General features: G+C 40.3%; 1 protein-coding gene across 3 annotated transcripts in view; it reads left to right on the top strand.

Moving 5' to 3' along the window:
* Window positions 1-19,674, top strand: part of LOC116672388 (cell adhesion molecule 2) — a 179,066-nt gene that overhangs the window by 127,950 nt on the left and 31,442 nt on the right. For all 3 annotated transcript variants that reach the window (XM_032504224.1, XM_032504210.1, XM_032504215.1), the window contains one exon: window positions 15,537-15,686. In XM_032504224.1, the coding sequence (XP_032360115.1) occupies window positions 15,537-15,686 (150 nt within the window). The remainder of the gene's footprint in view (window positions 1-15,536; window positions 15,687-19,674) is intronic.

Genomic DNA, 19,674 nt, shown 5'->3' with positions numbered 1-19,674 from the left:
TATGAGTTCCACCAGCCTGCCTTTGTTCCTGCAGTGGCTAGAAATGGTGATAGGTGTAAACCAAGCCCTGGGTATCCTGCTCTGCCTTTGAGAAAATGAAAGCTCAAATATGGAATCTTGCTCCTTATGACGTCATAAGGGGCAAGGTTACCTCCCCTTTCTCTGCTTTGCCCGCCCAGAGAATTTGGCCCCCCCATGAGAGAGAAACATCATGGCTTTCAAACAAGCAAAGTGGCAGTTGGTCAAGGTCACACCCCCAGCCTCCACCTTGCCCCCCCTTTCCTCCTCGAAAGCTACAGACTCAGAAATGGCACATACTAAGGAAAGCTCATTGTGGGACTGGCTCTAGTGGCTGGAATTCTGGACCAAGGCTGAATTTTGAGAAAGAGACTTCAGATCCAGTATTAGGGGACTGCTAAGGTCTATATAAAAGAGACTTCATATACAGTATTAGGGGACCACTAAGGTCTATATAAGAGCACCATGTCATGGAACCTTTAATGAATGTGTTGGCAAGCCTATTATATTCAGATATAAATAACGTGAAGTCGGAATCATCCTGCTGTTTGCATCATCTCTGTATATACCACACTCAATGTGCCTGTATGCATAGACATAGCTTATATACGGTACTTTATAATGTACTGTAGCTTTTTAATCTTTTAGTTAAAGTCTGCAGTTTTGACTTGCATGCTAACTTGATCAGAATGTCTTTGTATCTTAATTTCTTGTTTTTTTAAGATAGACATATTTTCTTACTTTTACATAATTTATTTACTTGCCCTACTAAGACAAGCATAACCATATGCCCTATACAAATAAACATTCAGTACCAACTAATAACAAAGCTGTTAAGCTGCAATCTCAAGATTATTCAAAATTGTGGCTGACAGTGAGGGGTTGCATGCATTATTGTTCTGCACGCTGCCAGCATCTAACGAAGCGGTCTTATTTGGACTCTAGTGAATAGAACATGCTGTTTACATGATATGCTTCAAAGAGAGCATCGGTGCACTTCAGTAACATATAGTATGGAATATTAATGTGTTGAAAGAAAAGTTTTGCTATCTGTTTCTAATCAATAAGCTAGAGGCATGCCTGATGTTCATAGCAGAAGCTGTTGTTAGCTGTTGTTTTGACATGTTGTCAACTATACACACTATTATAGTCATTTACACATCATACCTATGATGAGAATTATACACCCAGAGTTCTTTAACTACAGAGAGAGAGAGATTAGTAGAGCTGTGGGCGCTCATTTATCAACCTATCGTAGAAACCAGAGAAGAAATCCTCTTACGACAGGCTTGACGTGGGATTCATCAGACGTTTGCATCACACCAATCAGAGCGTAAGATTGCGTACATTGATAAATGCAGCGGCTGGAAACCATCGTAATTTAAATATCACACCCCAAAATATTCTCAGTTTTGAGGCCTCACCCTACAGGTTACGACAAGTCCAGACATAATCCGGCTAAGAAGCGGCAATTTTCAGAGGTGGAGGGAGAAACAACAGTGTTGCCATATTATCTTACTCCTGCTGAAGTTTATTTAATTTATACATCCATGACGTTTGCTGTACTCCTAATAGTAACATACAGGCTTTTATTGCAGTCTCTTAGGCCTACATGTAGGTGTATTTAAATAAACACACAGTAGCAGAGTTTATGCAGTGTTTTTTATTTTACTCATGTTTTTTTCAGAAAGAAATCGTTCACTTGTGGCCATTAACGACACTTTAACAGACAAACGAAAAACCTGAAGAATAAATAAAAACGTTGTGCATTGTCATGTTTCCTGTATTGAATGTCTTTGCCAAACATAACACCATACCTTTTTGAAGCGAGGAGTAACATCCTGTCCCCTTGGTGTAGCCCCCAGTCGGGGCAGGGTAGGACCCTGCTCTCTGGGCATCGGGTCAGCGGCTCCATCATTACATTCATGGCACCCTGTTGTCCTGCACCATGTTGTGCAGAACCCCACAGGCTAAAACAATGTTTCAGACTTTTTCTGGCTTGTACAGTAGAGTCCCCCCCCCCCCCCCCCCCCCCGCTGATCTGCTCTTAATCAATCCAATAGAGCACTCCATGTGGCTTGTGTGTGTAGGCTACACGTGCACTGTTGGTCGCCTCATAGAGGTCTTCTACAAGAGCAAGATCTGCCATTGCTGATAAGTGATCAGCTGATGACTTCTCCTTCTCCTGTTTAACTAATTATATGCTGCATCACCAAGACCACACTGACTCCAAAACTTGCACATACAAGTTCAGACCAGACATGGGATTTTATCACAGCCTACTCTCACGTTCAAATTGATAAATGCCGAGCTTTGCATAGGAATCAGCGTACGCCTATTTTAGGTTGTATGCACGTTTCCTAAATGAGGGCTGAGATGTCTTAGTGTACTAGATTTCTTGAACCCTTGTGTGAACTGGTTTAATTGTTTCAGAATGGAGGGTGGTGTGTATTCATTTTCAGTAGTCCTCCACAGAAGGGTCAGCATTAATCAAATCCACTTCACTCCCTTTGAGGGAGCGGTGTTGTTAGTTTTGGCAGGAAGACCACATGAATGGTATACTCCGCAATAATATCAATACTCCTGTGGTGAATCATGTGACAGGCAGCCATTATCTGGACAGCTCGAGACAGCTACTCTTCAGCCTGATTATGGGGCGTTCTGAGCCGCTGCATCAAGTTTGGGGTTGAGGACTACTCCATTTTAAACCATGTCTGATTACATTTTTACTAGGGGTTGAGGGGCTGGTATCGATACAGCATAGTATTGCGATATTTTTAATGGCAATACTGTGTTGATATACAGACGGCCAGTATCAATCTATTATTAAATAAATTGCACAATTTTTGGTACTGGAATCATTTTGGACTGAAAGGAAGATCCCGCACTCTGCTCTTGCTACAGCAAGTGTTTCCTTGACAAAGGTCCAGAGGGTCAGAAACGTCAGTTTCTTCAATACATGGTGGTGCTTTAGCAGAGCAGAGTGCAGGATCTTAATTTTTTGTGACGTGATATTTTCCAGCTCACCTGCATAGAAGAACTGTTGGATGTGTGAATGGTTTCTTCGTAGAGGCGTAAGGTCTATTAAATGGGGAGATGAACAAACAGAAATGTACCTTTTTAGACAAAACCGATGTTGACAAAGTTAAAAAGGTCAATACATTGCAATATATCACAGAATATGTTTAAAATAACTATAATTTTGTATTGTAATGTAAGTATTGTGATAGTATCGTGGGGTCTCTGGGGATTCCCCCACTCAAATTTGAATAGCTATCTTGAACGTGTAAAGATTATCCTCACCTACTATGAATCACCCAGGTCTCTATTCAGGGTGTGCATTTCACACAAGTCACAGTAAATGATTTTAGACACAAACAAAAGCAGACATATTAACAGTCTTTTGTATACCTTAGGAACAGACGAAGTCTATCTCTGTTGTCGGCTCTGTGCTAACGTCTGACAGTGCCCCATTAATGATGCTGAATCAAAGTGAAGGGCTCAGGGGATCTGCTGTAGATCTGTTAATTTTTTGATTTCATGTCAGTGAGTAATTTTGAAGCGCCCAGAGTTATGAGAGCGGCGCGGAAATGCTAAATATAAATAAATAATGCATGGTTCTGCCGCGCTGCTAGGACTGCCAAAGCAAAAGAAATACATAGTGGTGAACACAATTCAATCAAAGGAGCCAATCTTTACAATTAAAAGTGGCTTTATTAAAATGGGAAACAGACAGTTACATTGGGGGGTTAAAGGGGGCCCTGCACAAAATCTTTAGGATCCACTGAGGTAAACCTTGCTAGTTCCAGTCCTTTTGCCTTCAGAACTGCCTTGATTATTCATCATAACAAGGTGCTGGAAGCATTCCTCAGTAATTTTGGTTCATATTGACATGATGGCCTCACACAGTCCCATCCACATCCCAAAGGTGCTTTATTGGACTGAGATCTGGTGACTGTGGAGGGAATTTGAGTGCCGTGAAGTCATTGTCATGTACATGAGACCAGTTTGAGTTCATATGAACTTCGTGACAGGGCGCTTTTTCCTGCCAGAAGTAGCCATTAGAAGATAGAAACACTGTGGTCATCAAGAGATGGACATGGTAATACCCAGATAGGCTGTGGTGTTTAAACAATGCTCATTTGTACTAATGGGCCCAAAGTTTGCCAAGAAAACATCCTTTACACCATAACATCACCAGCAGCCTGAACCGTTTAACACAAGGCCGGGTGAAGCCATGATTTTATGTTTTTTAAGTGCCAAATTCTGACGCTACCATCTGAATGTGGCAGCAGAGATCGAGACTCATCAGACAAGGCAATTTTTTTTCCAGTCTTCTGTTGACCAATTTTGGATAGGCTGTGTAGCCTCAGTTTTCCTGTTCTACTCTGAAGGGTTGAAGGTTTGTGTGTTCAGAGATTCTTCTTTGGTTGTGACAAGTGGTTATTTGTTGCCTTTCATCAGCTCAAACCAGTCTGACCATGTTCCTCTGACCTCTGCCATCAATAAGGCATTTTTGCTTTCTTGGACCATTCTGTAAACCCTAGAGATGGCTGTGCGTGAAAATCCCATTAGCAGTGTCTGAAATACACAAACCAGCACCAAGAACCATGCCACGTTCAATGTCACATAAATCACTTTTCTTCCCCGTTCTGACGCTTGGTTTGATCATCCTGACCATGCCTACATGCCTAAATGCATTCAGTTTCTGCACGTGATTGGCTGATTTGATATTTCTGTTAACAAGCAGTTGAACAAATGTATCTAATGGAGTTTCTGGTGATTAATTTACTAAACTAACATGGGTTCACATGCTGTACTGTACAAAGGCATTATGAGAGACCTTATTATGAGTACTTTCTACTTTTCTACCAAAAAATAAAGTAAAAGCATGGTTTTAGAGCTGCACTACTATGTACAGATGGAAAGCGTTTGGACTAAGAGAAACAGCAGCTCTTCTGTGCAGGGAAATAGTGAAACCAGTGCTGTTGAGCTATTTAAATAAAGATATGTTTTTCAACCATACGCTCCACCATAAGCATGACAATATACTAAGATGCAGTAATGGTGTACTCAAGTCCTGGACTGGGACTCAGGTCTCTATTCACTGGACTCATGACTTGACTTGGACTCGCGGACTGATGACTTGTACTTGGACATCTGACTGGAGGATGTATAAAATTGGACTTGAACATTCATGAAAAAGGACTCAGACGTAGGATGAAGTTTCTGACTTAAAAGGTTATACACATTTGATATAAGACTTTTTAAGACTTTTCCTGTTTCGGGCTCCAAGCAGCTGGGGAGACGTTCTATCCAGGGCTGATGTTCTTTTGGGGGCAACACCCTTTACTTCAACGACAGTATTAACAAAAGAATAAGCTTCTTGTTAACTGTTAACTCACTTTGCATCGTCTTTGGGATCTCTTTGTCTCGTTTTTTCCTCAGAGCCACATATACGCTTCTCAGTTGGACACCGCTACCACTCGCTCTCCTTGCTTGAACACACACTTTTATAAATGTTGTTTAGAAAGATGTCAGTAAATTATCTCCCTTTGCAGTTGTGACAGTCGTGTCATTTTTGTTTAACATTTCAACTTTGTTACAATAAAATGGGGTGTCCTAAGTAGATTGATCTGGATTGTGTTATGAAACATGAAAAGCCGCCAATTTTCACTTCATGCTACTTTTGTTTTTGATCAGATTTAAACCGGCTTCAACTTAAAGTGAACTGAAATACTTCTAAGTTAGTTCCTCCATACAGAAAGATATTTCATTTTGTGTTTAGCGTCCCCCCTTATCCCTATGAGGGCTGGTGAAACCCTGCACCTTTCCATTGACTAAATTGCCAAAATAAAAAGGATTTTACGACAGAGGCCAGTTTGACTGAAATAGATTCTCCTGGATTTCATTGGAAGTTCAAGGAAGTTATTTGCAGAAATGTGAGGATATAAAAGATCCTCAAAAAGGGTATATTATCTTGTAATTGTACAACTGAGAATAACTTTGCAGCCGTTTATGTGTACACTGGCTTCACGGATTTGAATTTGGCTTATGTTGACTTGTCACAGTTCCATTGGCTCGCTCTCATGTCCGCTTTTGATGAACTTATTGGAAAATACTAAGAAACAGTTAAAGAAATCCGAATTATCAGAATTATTGCATTGATCAGCCATTATTTCCCTTGGCATATCTGCTATTGTCAGAGTGGCTGTATTGTTCTGTTGCTTTTACCACATTGTATACTCTGTGCAACAGTCTTTATAGTTCTAGCAACAGCATTAGAAAAACTATTAACTAGTACTTAAACTATTGCTGCTGATACAATTACCACTATTTCTGACAAACAACCAATAACACTATTCATATTTTTCGCCCTTTTTTCCAGATATGATTTTAGAGATGATTTTAAAGGACGATGTTGATTTAACAGTCTGAGCTTGTCTGGTAGGACATTTCACAGCCTATAGGTGTCCTGACAGTGAAATCCAGTCATCTTTCATCTTGAGCCTAGACTTAGCAACTGCCAAGTGCTGCCTGTGGTGTTAAAGCTGCACTCTGACTCATGTGGGGCCAAAAGGTCAGAGACATAGCTGAGGGCAAGGCCTTGACAAACCATAAAAGTTATCAATAAAATCTTGACATCAGTTTAAAAAGAAAAAAATGAATGGTTGCCAATGTACGTGTCACATGGCTCCTTCACTTAGTCCTGGCCAAAAGCCTGGCTGGATGGTGTACTGATTCTGAGTGTGTACAGATTTCATTCATTCAGACATTCATAAAACCCAATCACAAATGGGCCTTAAGGGGCTTTACAGTCTGTACAGCGTACAACATTCTCAATCCTTAGACCCTCGATAGAAGGAAAGGCAGTTACGAGATGAGAAAATATAAAAGTTATTTATAAAATATATGAATGTATTACTTGGCAGGATTCCCTTGTTGGTTAGAAACTTCCTGGACAAATTAGGTGAATTTCACCTAACATTTAAACTTGTATTGGAGGTCTTAAGCAGTTCTGAAAAGCACGCGGATGCTTTGTCAGTGTGTATCTACAAAATGTTCCGAGTAGTGCTGGAAGCCAGATCAACAGGCTGGATGAAGAACCAGCTTGGGTTTACTGACATACGGTAGCTGCCTATCACTGAGGTTGTTTTAGAAGGAAACGTCTGTATGACTTTACAAATGATGTAATGACAATAAAATTGGTCCCAGAATTGAGTCTTGGTGTGCCACATGTAGCTAAAGAGGCAAAGTAATCCGGTTCACCAATAGAAAACTATTTGGAGTATTCCCAGAGTCCACCTTTTATTTGTATCTGCTCTCAAATAAAATAATTAATACAATTGAGCGGGATGTTTTAAGTGCTGGAAAAAAAAATTTCAGAACTTAAAATGTTGTTGGCAAGTTAATCTCTCCTACGTATCTCAGCAAGCAGCTGAGTTTACAGCAGCCTAACAGAGATTATGGCAATAATTACCAAAACACAGAATCTCCTCACAAAATGATTTTATTAGACGTACATAGTCTAAACTGTTTAACCCTACTCGGCACTGCACAGTTCCATCATGTTTTACTGTGACCACTTTGTTAACTAGGAAGGTAAAAGCTTTTATTCATGCTGCATTTGGATGAACTTTAATTTTCCCTTTGTATCACGCACTAAACTCTTAAAGGTCCAGTGTGTAATGTTTTTAGTTGTTCATTATCAAAATCTGCAGTTGACCATTCACAAACGTCCGTTGAAAACATCTTTTTTCATGAATATTTACCACCACCTTCAGCTCCAAGTATTCCTATTGGCTTGGAATTTTACATTTACATTCACATGAACCGGGGTAGACGCTCCATATTAATGCTCCGTCTTGAAATACGTTATCTAGTTAGGGACATACAGGACATACTCCGCCTTTCGCATTTTCCCTGTCACATGATAAACTCCCAGGTGCTATGCTGCTAATGCTGCTAATGATGCTAATGCTGCTAATGATGCTAATGATGCTAATGATGCTAATGCTGCGTTTCTGTACGAAACATGGAGGACCACACGTACTCAATATCCAAATTTCAGGAACAGGAGTCTTCTTCTCTGCCTAGAAAAAGAAAAAGAAGATTGAAAGAACGAAAGACCGTCTTTTGGAAGCGTGAAGGCCACCGTAGCTGTAATACCTACTTTGAACTGCGTGGCGTGAGAGAGTTGATTGTGATATATGATCTCGATGCTAGATGGGAGAAATTCCCACAATCGGACCTTTAAAGATAGCTTCCTCAACACAGCCTGACTAACAAGTAAAAGTTATCCTGTACATAGCAGATACAAGGTATAATGTCTGCTGAACTGGTGGATGATACGTATGTGAAAGTGTCTATTAGTTATTATGTGGAGAAAGTGACTGAGCCAAGTGAGGATAAGTTATTCCAACAAAAGTAGAAGTGGAATAACACTGAGAATCCAACAGGATGTTGAGAGCAAAATGTGAGCCACACTTGTCCAAAACTTCACACTGAGTTGGAACTGAGAGCTGTCTGTGTTTGGTTCACTTGGGAGGCAGAGAGCTCCATTTATTCTTGTTCTCTCCACCAAGGAATGCACACCACAAGAGGCTTCGAGTTTTAATAAATGGAATATTTATACACTGCGGATGTTCATCTTCCTTTTCTCTCAACATGCTGGCAAATAGGCCACACCGTTTAGAGTTAGCCAATTAATTACAATTTTGTCTAGTCACAGAAATTGCAGTGATTAATTACTATTTTCTCAAGCGTATATATATATATATTATATATATATTTAAATACCTTGTAAGTCTTAATGCAAGATATTTGATTTTCTGAACTTATAAGTTTCAGCTTCACAGCATTTACTGTGTGCACAGAATGGTAATTAATTCCTGTGTTAGAAAAATTAAACTTAATTTTTCTTTTAGATTTAGCAATTGTTTACAGACAGCCATGGACATAATTACATATTTTACATCTTGGCTGCTTGAAATTCGAGGTAAATTTGCGATTCACGTGCAAAAAAAGGAAAATTGTGTAAAGTAAAGTAATATTAAGTGTATGCAAGAGAACTTCTGTGTTTGCCTGAAACAAGAATTTAAAACCCCATCATCCATCTTCTTTTAATTTACTGTTTAGTTTTAATGCCATAAAAAAAAAACTTGGAAAGGATTTTCAAAGGTATTGCCATGTCATTGTCACATCAACAATTTAGTCTCAATACTAAGAGTGTGTGCATTTCTGTTATACAGCAATTTCATAAATACAGCAGATGTAGGCTGTGTTTCATTAGTGTTCTAACATGCAGAGAGCAGAGGGGAAGTGTGTGTGTGTGGGGGGGGGGGGGGGATTGAAATGGAACACATCTGCCCAAACTATACGATCCTTAGTGCTGCTGCTTCAAGCGCGTTTTATTTTCAGTGTTATTTTCTATTAATGATGGCATTCTATTCCCGTTTTATGTTTATTTTATGTCTTCTTATGGCATGCAATTTCCTTATTGTAAGGTATTTCTTGTACGGAAGTTACTATACAAATATTGTTGATAAAAGCATATATTTATGCTTTTTACACATCATAAATACCTGCAGACTGATTTCAATGAGACTCGGTAATCAGCTGCATGAGTTTCAGATTCAGGAAGTTTGTGATCTGTGTCACGCTTAATCATATTATGCTTAGACTATATCTCGCAAAACACTGATTTCCTTCCGTGCATTAACAGATATTGTTGAAATAGATAAATCACATGTACAACTATCTAGTAAATAGAAACTATAAAGAATACATTCACAGACATTGACAGTTATATTACATGTTTCAGTAAAAAACCAAGCTGTCAATGAGGACATGTATTTATTCCTCTTCTTCTTCTGTGGTGATCAGCAACAGGAGTTGTAGCAGCTGGACATCTCTGTCACCGTACCATGGATGTAGTTTCTTGTACCAAATGCATAACTGCGATGCATGGTGGTGATATCCACCTCTGGAGTGACCATTGTTCCCTCGCTCACGCAGCCCTCCGAGGGTCGATCTCACCAAGTTCACGTCAGTTTTTCAGACAAATGGAACGACTCTTGAGATGGCAGCGGGGAGTCCTCCAAGGCAAGTGCTTAGGGCATGTGAAGGAGGGCATGTTGAATAGGACATCAGGAACCGATTCCTACTCGGAATTGTTTCAAAAATCCCGATTCCAGTGGAATTGTTTCTTTATTGGAAGCGTTTGGAGGATTTGGTTTCAAATCCGATCATCACTTCCAAATTTAACATGCCCAAGTTTTGGTTTCTGTAGCGGCCAGGTGCTTGTCGTGTTACAGCCTTGGAGCTCAGACAGTACGCAGCGCTCTAGTGTGGCTTTATTTTTCAAACCATTGAATCAAAGTAAAACTTGCCTCTTATTAGTGAAATAAGCATGCGACCCGTTTCAGCTCCACCCCTCAAAGAGTCAGAATGGAGATGAGAGCCAGAATCAATTCAAATCCAAACAATGCCCAACCCTAATGTTGAACACAGCTGTAGTCATTGACTAGCTTAATGCAGACCTAAAAGTACAACTAATGCAGACCTTAATGTAGAGGCAGTCTTCACATTGTAATACCAACAAACTGGATTTTCAGGCATTCAGTTTTCCGTGTGGAGACATCCAGTATGTGCTTTGTAGACATGTTGCTGTATGGCATTTTGTCATTGGCAGGCACAGTGGGAAGTTGCCATGACTCATTAGCATGCAGGAGGTAGCCCAGCACCTGCAACAACTCTATTTACTAGGAGGCGTTCGCAAAACCAAACACCAGAGGTGAACTTGTGGTTTGATAAAGTGCCTGGAATTAATTTCATATGAAAATTAATAATTGTTATTATTCCGTTATGAATGGGAGCATTGGCTATTTCTTGAACTGTTTTCTGAGTTATTTGTTTTCTTTTTATCCTGCCTGCCTGCAGTTTACAGTTTATTCTGCAGTGGTGTGCTTGACTGCTCTCCAGCCATTCATCAAGGCACTGCTTTCCATTATTTGGTGCAGTCAGCTGAAACTGAGAAAGGCTTTTGGGGTGGTATGGCTCATTCTTCCTCCACTAACTCTGTTCTCCTCAACAGAGATGTTCCTTGTATTTTTCACCTCTCTCCCTGGATCAGTGGTCATTAGACAAATCTGTGCAATTGTATATGCTACACAGTTCTCAAATTATCCATGTTTCAGACCTGGTTTCCCCACATGCTGTGATTTTCTCATGAGAATCATATGAAAACAGAACCAAAAGATTTCCACATCATCAATAATAATAAAGCACTTCATTAACATTCATTATCTAACTCTTCTTCTAACTTTGATGCTCCTTCCAAGTACAGTCATAAAGATTTCTATCTCCCTCCTTATTCACATTTTCTAGATACCCACCCAGGCCACAAAACTCACAAAATCAATAAGTTAAATATCACATTCTTGGCTTCTAATATTGTCAGACTCAGATTCCATTAGGCTATGGTCTGAGCTGCATTCTGATAACAGCATAAAGAGAGGCTGGTTGGGATGAAACGAAATAGTTTATCGTTAATGCACACTCAACAGCCAGTGATTCTGAACATCTGCATTCATATTTATACTCGACACCTGCTGCACAGACCTCATCCCACGCTAAATTGTCCAGACATGAAGAGAAGGCATTTAATTCCTGTCTGTGTTTTAACACAGACAGGATTTGTGTGGCTCTCCTTTTAAAATCTAATCATAAAATATTTGTGTTTACAAGGAAGATGCTATCCTCTGTCCCCCATCTACATTTCGACCTCATTTCAAAGCTGTGCAGGTAAATATTTGATTTATGAGCCAGTGTCACTTGATTCTGTAGGAAAGTTAATGTCACAGTGGAGAGATGTGTCAGCAGCATTCTGACTGTGTGAAGCACAGCAAACAACTTGACTAATCTCATGTGTGCTGACATTGTGACTGATGATCAGTATGCTGGTGGCCCACCTGAATGTGGACCATAATCTCCCAGCTCAGGGTGATATTGCCAGTTTCAGCTTTCACTGGAGTGGGCTCTTTGCTTTAGCACTAAAAAAAGAGAAGAAAAACAGCAGCTCTCAGATCCATGTGACCGTCATAAAAAAACATTGTGAAAGGGGAAAGCACTGCCAAGGGACCAATTATAGCTTTAAGGTTCAGGCCCATGAGCAGGCTGATGTTGGAAATGTTTTGATGAAAAGCACATGCACACAAAAACAAAACGATGAAAAAGCTTGGATTTTAATTGATTAACTTAAATTTTATGTACAAATGAGTTTCATTTCATGTTTTTAGTCTGAACCTCCCTTGTGGAAAGCTGTACAGAGGCAAAGAAAAAGAGGGAGAGAGAAGCGCTGACGTGTCTTATCACACATTGAATGTTTCTTTTACAATAGCACTTCATGATATTTGTGGATTTAAAGGTGACGAGTTGCCAGCATGAAAAAAAGCAAACACTAATCGAGGGCATCAGCTACTTTCATCAAGATATCCTGGGTTACAAAATTCACACCTCACCTTTTCACAGTCATAGCAGGCACTGGCAGGTTGCATGCTGTCTACTGTAAATATGTGCAAACTGTCAAACTAAATACTTGAAAAAGAATACAGCAATGCCCAGTATCGAAGACCTTTAGCCACTATAACTGATATGATTTGTGTTTAAGATGCCCATGCCCTTTGAAGGCATATTGCAAAATTGCTTCCTCAATTATTCCTCATTTTTTCACCGTGCTTCACGGAGTCGTCTGGGATCAGCAGCGGAGCAGACACCCTTCATACTTCCATTACTTCTCTCAGAACTGTTTGTTCCCTTTCACTGGGATGGCTTTTATAGGAAACAGCCTTGGCTTAACATATCCACTCTGTTACCTCCAAGCTTTTATTGTACCCTTCCTCACCTGGAGTACGTATAGGTCAGCTACTGTCAAAGTTCTGAAGGCTTCCTACTCCGATAAATGAGACAATCCAAATGTGAAATGGTGCTGTATACGTCCAAAATGTTTGAATCCCACATATATTGGCTTTCATTCAATGTTTTAAAATAGTGTTACTGCTTTGTAGATGGAGTCTTTTATTTAATGATTTGTTTTTAACTTGTGGAGCAAATTGTATTGCATCTTTGCAGCTTATAGAATATTATAACGCAGCTCAGATATATTAAGGATATAGGGATTGATATCTTTCACCAATAGATAGAATAGCAATTTTTATAGAAAATGTCTTCCATAAACAAATGCCTACAGGAGGTCGAGGCAGATGTCAGTCAAGAGGTCTGCACATGCCCACAGTTTTTAATCAGGCAAAATAAGTGAGAAGGCGTGTGGGTGAACAATGCGTGTGGAAAGCCTGTAACCCATTAGTGCCTCAATATTACTGAAAAGTTCTTTGTGATTATTTTCCAGCTTATTTCACCCATATTACCCTGTTACAGAAGTGAAACCCCAGTGTACCAGTACATTCACTAGATATGAACGGGTTGTTACCTTTTGCTATTATCATGGCAGTACCCTATTACAAGATATTAACAATTTCTCATCCTCTTATTACAGAGTTGTAAAGTGCTGCCACATCTTTTTATACAAAATGTGCCACTATTTAAATCAAATATGTGGTGGAATATCTCTCCTTGTCACACACACCTGAACATAAGCATCTTTAAAGTGAGCTCAGTGTAGAAGCAACACAGCACAGTATAGCATCCGTGGTGGGAGCTCCCTGGAGTTTTGTTTGGCGCTGTGCTGTAAAAGGAAGGCCGACTGCCCTTGAATCACCATCTCAAAAAAAAAATGAAATACAGTCTGTAGTTGGCACTGGGGATTATGTTTGCACAGAAAGGACAGCATTTGCCACACTCTAGACTGCTACAGAATGTCAGGACTGGAATTTCATGAATGTATTAGGTGAAGCCCAGTTAGCTGCAGTGCACAGTAACCTGCACTGACACTTCTTTTGAAAACCACGCTTAGGACACAACCTTACTACTGATTATGTGAACAACCTTAATTTGCCTCGCAGGCATAAATAAAAGGAATTTCAGCAACAGGTTTTTGCTCGAGCAATCGAGCATACCCCAACCAGAATTTAAGGGATTTACAATTATATTCATCACTGTTTGGATTTTACTTTGTCTAATAGCATACCTGTGAATAGTAAGAAGTCTACGCTGGAGACAGGCAGAACCTCCACATGGCCCTCTACCCACAATCCATCCCCACTCATTTCCTTTCTTTAATATGACATGCATGGCTGATTTTGTTGGACTGCCAACTGACATCCAGGCAACTGCATTTGAATTATTGTAATAATGACATGATGAAACTGAGACGTGTTTGTTGATGTGATTGGGTGTAATGAGCAGATAAGTAATGTGTACTGTTGGAGTCCTTCTCCCATTACTATTTATAGTCAGTCTCACCTTCACCTCGAGCTGACAGTGGTCTCCATCAGGACAACCGAGGTCAAGGAAGGTCCACAGACCTTTGGCTGTCCCAGGCTCCTCTGCTCTCCCATTTGAGCTGGACTAATGAGGCAGACAGCTGCTCCCTTAGTAGAAATGTCCCTGTGGTGAACAGTGCCTGGGAGAGCCAGAGACAATGTCACCTTCATAGTCAGGCACATTACAAGAGGAAAACAAAGCAGACCTGTGAAATCAAGAGAAAACATGCACAAAGATTAGGACAGTGGACAGCGAAATGCTCCCAGGCAAATACAGCAAATTCAGCTTCAAGCGTGAACACCAGAGCTCAAACACTGTTGTTGTTTCCTGTTGTCAGCCTTAGAGGGGCTGGTCTGGTCAAGCTCATATTAGCTCACACTTTGTCTTCTCACAATTCCCTCACAAAAGAGTACTGGTTTCAGACATCTGTTTCTGAAGCTTGGCAGAGTTCAATAAAACAGAGGCAGGACGGAAATGCTTCTGCAATGTAATTAGGGGACTTTGCTGAGACGACAAGTACAAATGTGGAATAAGAAGGTAAAATCCAGCAAGGCTGGGTGATTAGGGCTCATTTGGTTGTCTTCTGCACACTGTGACGAGCGGCTGTTTCAGGGCAAGGCAGTCGCTCGGATCGAAGGCCCACAGTGTCTAGGATTATGTGTCGATTTACCACCCAGCTGCCGCTCTAGACTCTACAACAGAACATGACTAGCTCTAATTAGGCCATGCTACCAATTAGGGCCCTGCAATAAGGCAGCGAGGAAGGCGCTCTGGGAGAGTAAACCTACCATTGTCTCCTTCCACCGTAAAAAAAAAGTGTTTTCTAGCACCAACAGCTGTCGAAAGGCTGGAGTCCATGTCAACCAGGATTTCATGAAGCTATCTTTGGTTTACTGGGATGTAATGAAGACATTAATGTAATTGGGCAATGTGATGACAGAACATTAACTTTGAAAGGTGTCAAGTCTGAATGGCACATTAATGTGATTTAATGAAAAGACACTAGCAGCCAGTCCTAAACAGCAATTTATTCATGTCACAGCCTTGACCTCCAACTCTGTCTCATGATCCTACAGGTAGCCAAGGTCAGTTCCCCATAACTCAGAATGTGACGGTGGTGGAGGGGGGCGCAGCAAACATGACCTGTCGTGTGGATTACAATGATAACACTTCCCTCCAGTGGTCAAACCCTGCACAACAGACCCTATTCTTTGGGGACAAGAAAGGTGAGTAATATTCCTGAGGATAATGGCTGTAATGATAAAGTGATGAGATATGATAAAGATGTCTTATCCAGACTTCATTACTACAGGACTCTTCTTCATCAATTTTTCCCATTCACAATGTAGCTACTAAATTGTCCCTGCCTGCCTGCGAGCACACAATCTGAATGAATACAGGAAAAAGACAGGATGAGAGGGAAATGCATTACACATAATGTCGAAGCAGACTTTTAATGAATTTATGGCTCCATCAATGTCCCAGGGCACACACTAAACAGAAATAGACTGTTTTTGAATTGAACTTTTGTAATCATGCAACACTGACAGTGTTGTTTACAACCCGCTAACGCCTGTGGATTGTAAGATGATTGGGCTTAATTAGCATTTCAGCTGCCCTACATTTGTATAGCTGTTTGGATGTCACTGAAATGGAAGCGCACTGTTGCAACCTCGTGAAACAAGGCCAGAGCCAGAATGAATTATAATGTGCTCTCACCAGCCAAATCCAATTTAAAGGTGACAAAAGTCTGGAGTTGATAAATTGGAATTGGGGTGAAAGGGAGTATAACAGTGGACTGGTCTTGTAAGGGGTGGGTTGTTCATCTTTCAATGTTTCTCACAGCATATTACCCATTTCATTTATGCTGTAGCTGCTAATACAATATCATTGGTTCAGTGATTGAAGATTAACTTTCCCTTTGAATAACAATTGATAGGGGAGAGCGACCAACAGAATGAGAGTCACAGTCTGGTTTGAAGAAATATTTTCTCCCTCGCAAGTTATTGGATTTAGTAATGAGGTCTGGGGTGTTTTATTAGATGAAATTACCTCCAAATACAATAAAGCCAAACTTAACTAAAATTTAAATAGATACTCTTTTGTGAATGTTGTTAGTGTGTCAAAAGGATTTGAATTCAAGCAAAGGTCATGAACTGAAACCATTCTTTTTTTTGTGATTTTTTTCTGTATTCTCGGGTGCACAAAAGATACAGCATTTTAATATTTGACCACTTGAAAATCACCAAATGCTATCAGAAAAAAACCCACAAATCACATCACATGATGAATCATTCAAATCTTATCTTTGGGTTATTTCCCTTGACCTAAATGAAGCCTTTTAACTGGGCTTTGTTCACATTTCTCATCTCCTGTGTATACAAAGCCATAATCTGTATCCACATATAAATCTAGAATGCTGCTGGTGTAAGCATGCGAGTGGAGCTTGGAGAGAACAATCTGTATGAGCCACTTTGCCCTTCTTAGGCAACCATTTATATTGCATGACAGAATCCTTTTCCTGAGCAATACGGATGACAAAATGAATGTAGTCCACTCAGCAGAGGTTGCCAGGGCTAAGCATGGGAACACTTCCTCTCCATTTCCTTTTAAACAGCCAAATGAAAAGCTTTATTGGCACAACTAATACGATGCCTGTGAGGACATCGGGAGAAACTGGAGGCGTGGAACAACACGGGCTTCATGCGAGGAAGAGGGCGGGACACCTGGGAAGAAATCTCTACTGTGCCAAATCACCAGTTAATTGCTTGGCAGAGGGCTGCTACTGTCCTTCTTCTCTTGTTTGTTGTGCCTTCTTGTAGGTTATGAAAAAATGTTAGATTCAACCTTATGCTACTTTTCCGTCCAACAACTAACTGCACACTGGCTGAGCTTGAGGCAGGCTGTTCTCTCCCTCTGATGAACAGCTGGTGATAGATGGCTGTCAGTGAGTAGAATATATGTGCTGTCTTGCATTTTCTTGTTATCAGTGTTTAGGTTTTTTCTATCTTTTTACCTTCTGTTAAGATTCCCTGTGCCTGTTGTCTCTGTCCTTTGTCTTTGTTGTCCACCTCTCTGCTTACAACAATCCCCTTGGGTGTCCATGACAGCATGGCCATATGTTACTGTTTGATGCACCCGCAAGTTTCCCTCACTCTCCTCACAAAGGTAGTTTGTCATTGTGCATGTGCAATGCAAAAACAAATTCAGCTTTTACAGCTTCTGTGTGATTCTGGATGCTAAACACATACAAGTAATGATGATAAAAATACATCTGCTCTTCTGTCTTAAATTAGAAAAAACGCTCTGTGGGGCTTTTTTTAAAATCTACTCTCACTCTTTCCCTCAAGCTCAGTATTAAAGATAAGGGCATTTGTCTGCATGCGTTTGCTATAAAAACAGTGAAGGGGGGGTATTAAAATTACCTTTTTAAATCCCTTTGAGCAGCTATAGTGAGTAAAGAGAAACATCTGTAAAGAAGCTAGAGTTCTGTATTATATCAATTGGGTTTGACAGCTGCTGGGTAAAGTAAGACAAAATCTGATCTTTGCCCTTACTATAATTTGTTCCATTTTAATTCAGGTCTGACAAATGAGAAAATGAAGAAAAGACCCAAAGAGTAGCTATTACAGCCAAGGAGAAAAGGGATTTGTGTCTTTCCAGAATTTTACAGACATTGAATACCCTACTCCAGTGTAACAGTAAGGAAATTAAGTGTGTGTATCTTTCACATCCAACATTATTTATACATGAGTGCCAGTAATGCAAGTCCAAATACAAAATGGCCGAATAGGTTGTTTGTCTGTGCCTTCCAAAACAGCGTTTTCTGATCTGCCACCGCTGGTAAAGGTTTGGTAAATTTGGTGGATAAGATTAGGAAAATATATGCGTCATGGTTAACACATCATTGACATTTGATAGCAAGCGTGTAATATGAACTGTGGTGTTTGGTGTCAAAGTCAGGCACTTTGTACTGTATGCTCGTGTAGTCACAAAAATCAAACATAGGTCATTTAAAGCATTTGAACTAATGACAGATGCGATCAATTCTCTGGCAAGGACAGTCTCCATTAATGGCAAGACCACTCCAAATAACCTTCTTCTGTTGCATGTTGCAATTAAATTAACAGAAACATCACAGTGGTGCACTATTAGTTTATAAACCCATTGGGAATCCTTAGGTAGATCGGTAGAACGTAATCACTGCAGTGTGTCCTACAAATGTGACCTAAAATGTGTCTGCACAGCAATGTGCAACATGTGACATGGAGTCAGGATAAGAGATGGTGGAAAGGAAATAGTGCGCAGGTAGCAGCTCAATGGCTTAATGTATCTTTGGTGAGAGTGTGAACGATAAGAAGCACCTCCATCTCATCCTCTCCCATAAGAAGCTCAGTCAAACCTTGTGGAGCTCCAAGAGAGTGTTAACCTTGCTGGATTCCCAAAGCCGATCCATATGGGTTGGACTGTCTCTGCACATTTGTCTAAAGCTGAACACAGCCCTCCTCTTATATCATGCCAGCTGGCTCCTTGGCACGCTCCTCCTCATCCATTATGTATATCTGAGTCTTGGTTGTAGAGGCTTCAGACTACACTATGGCAAAGACCAGCATGCAGATTCCTTCCCACTGCTGCCACAGACCTGAGACAACAGAATTAGATCCCTTTAATAGCCAGGCCAACACATCAATCCTACGTTAGACCAATTAGCATGGACTACTGAAGGAAGCAGCTCTGTGGTGGGCTGCCACAATGAAGAAATCGATTTGGACCATATGTCTTTTGTAGAATTATCCATTTTATATGTTGCTGGGGTTATGAATTAATATTACTGAGCAGGACAAATGAGAGCAAAGCTGTCCTTTGCTGTCTTCATTATGATTTACTTCATTTATGGCTTCTGTGGGAAAAGGATAAAACCTAAGTAGCGATGGTGTAGAATGGTAATGACATTCCTGGAGGCATGCAGGATGGAAGCAGAATCTTTTGTCAGATACGGTGAATATGAATAATGCAATTAATGTTAAGTTACTGCCGGATGCATGTCAAAGGCAGATAACAAATTGCTCATTTGAACTACAGTATGTTTGTTGCAGCAATATGGAGACATATACAGCATATACATGCATGCCGTGTCAAATTGTACAGCACTCTTCATCTAAATTCAATCTCTCAGAAGTCAATGGTTCATCATTCATGACATTTAATTGGGAC

Source organism: Etheostoma spectabile, chromosome 3 (assembly GCF_008692095.1).
Source record: "Etheostoma spectabile isolate EspeVRDwgs_2016 chromosome 3, UIUC_Espe_1.0, whole genome shotgun sequence".
Taxonomy (NCBI): domain Eukaryota; kingdom Metazoa; phylum Chordata; class Actinopteri; order Perciformes; family Percidae; genus Etheostoma; species Etheostoma spectabile.
The sequence above is the reverse complement of the archived record's forward strand: the minus strand, read 5'-3'. Positions and strand labels throughout refer to the sequence as shown.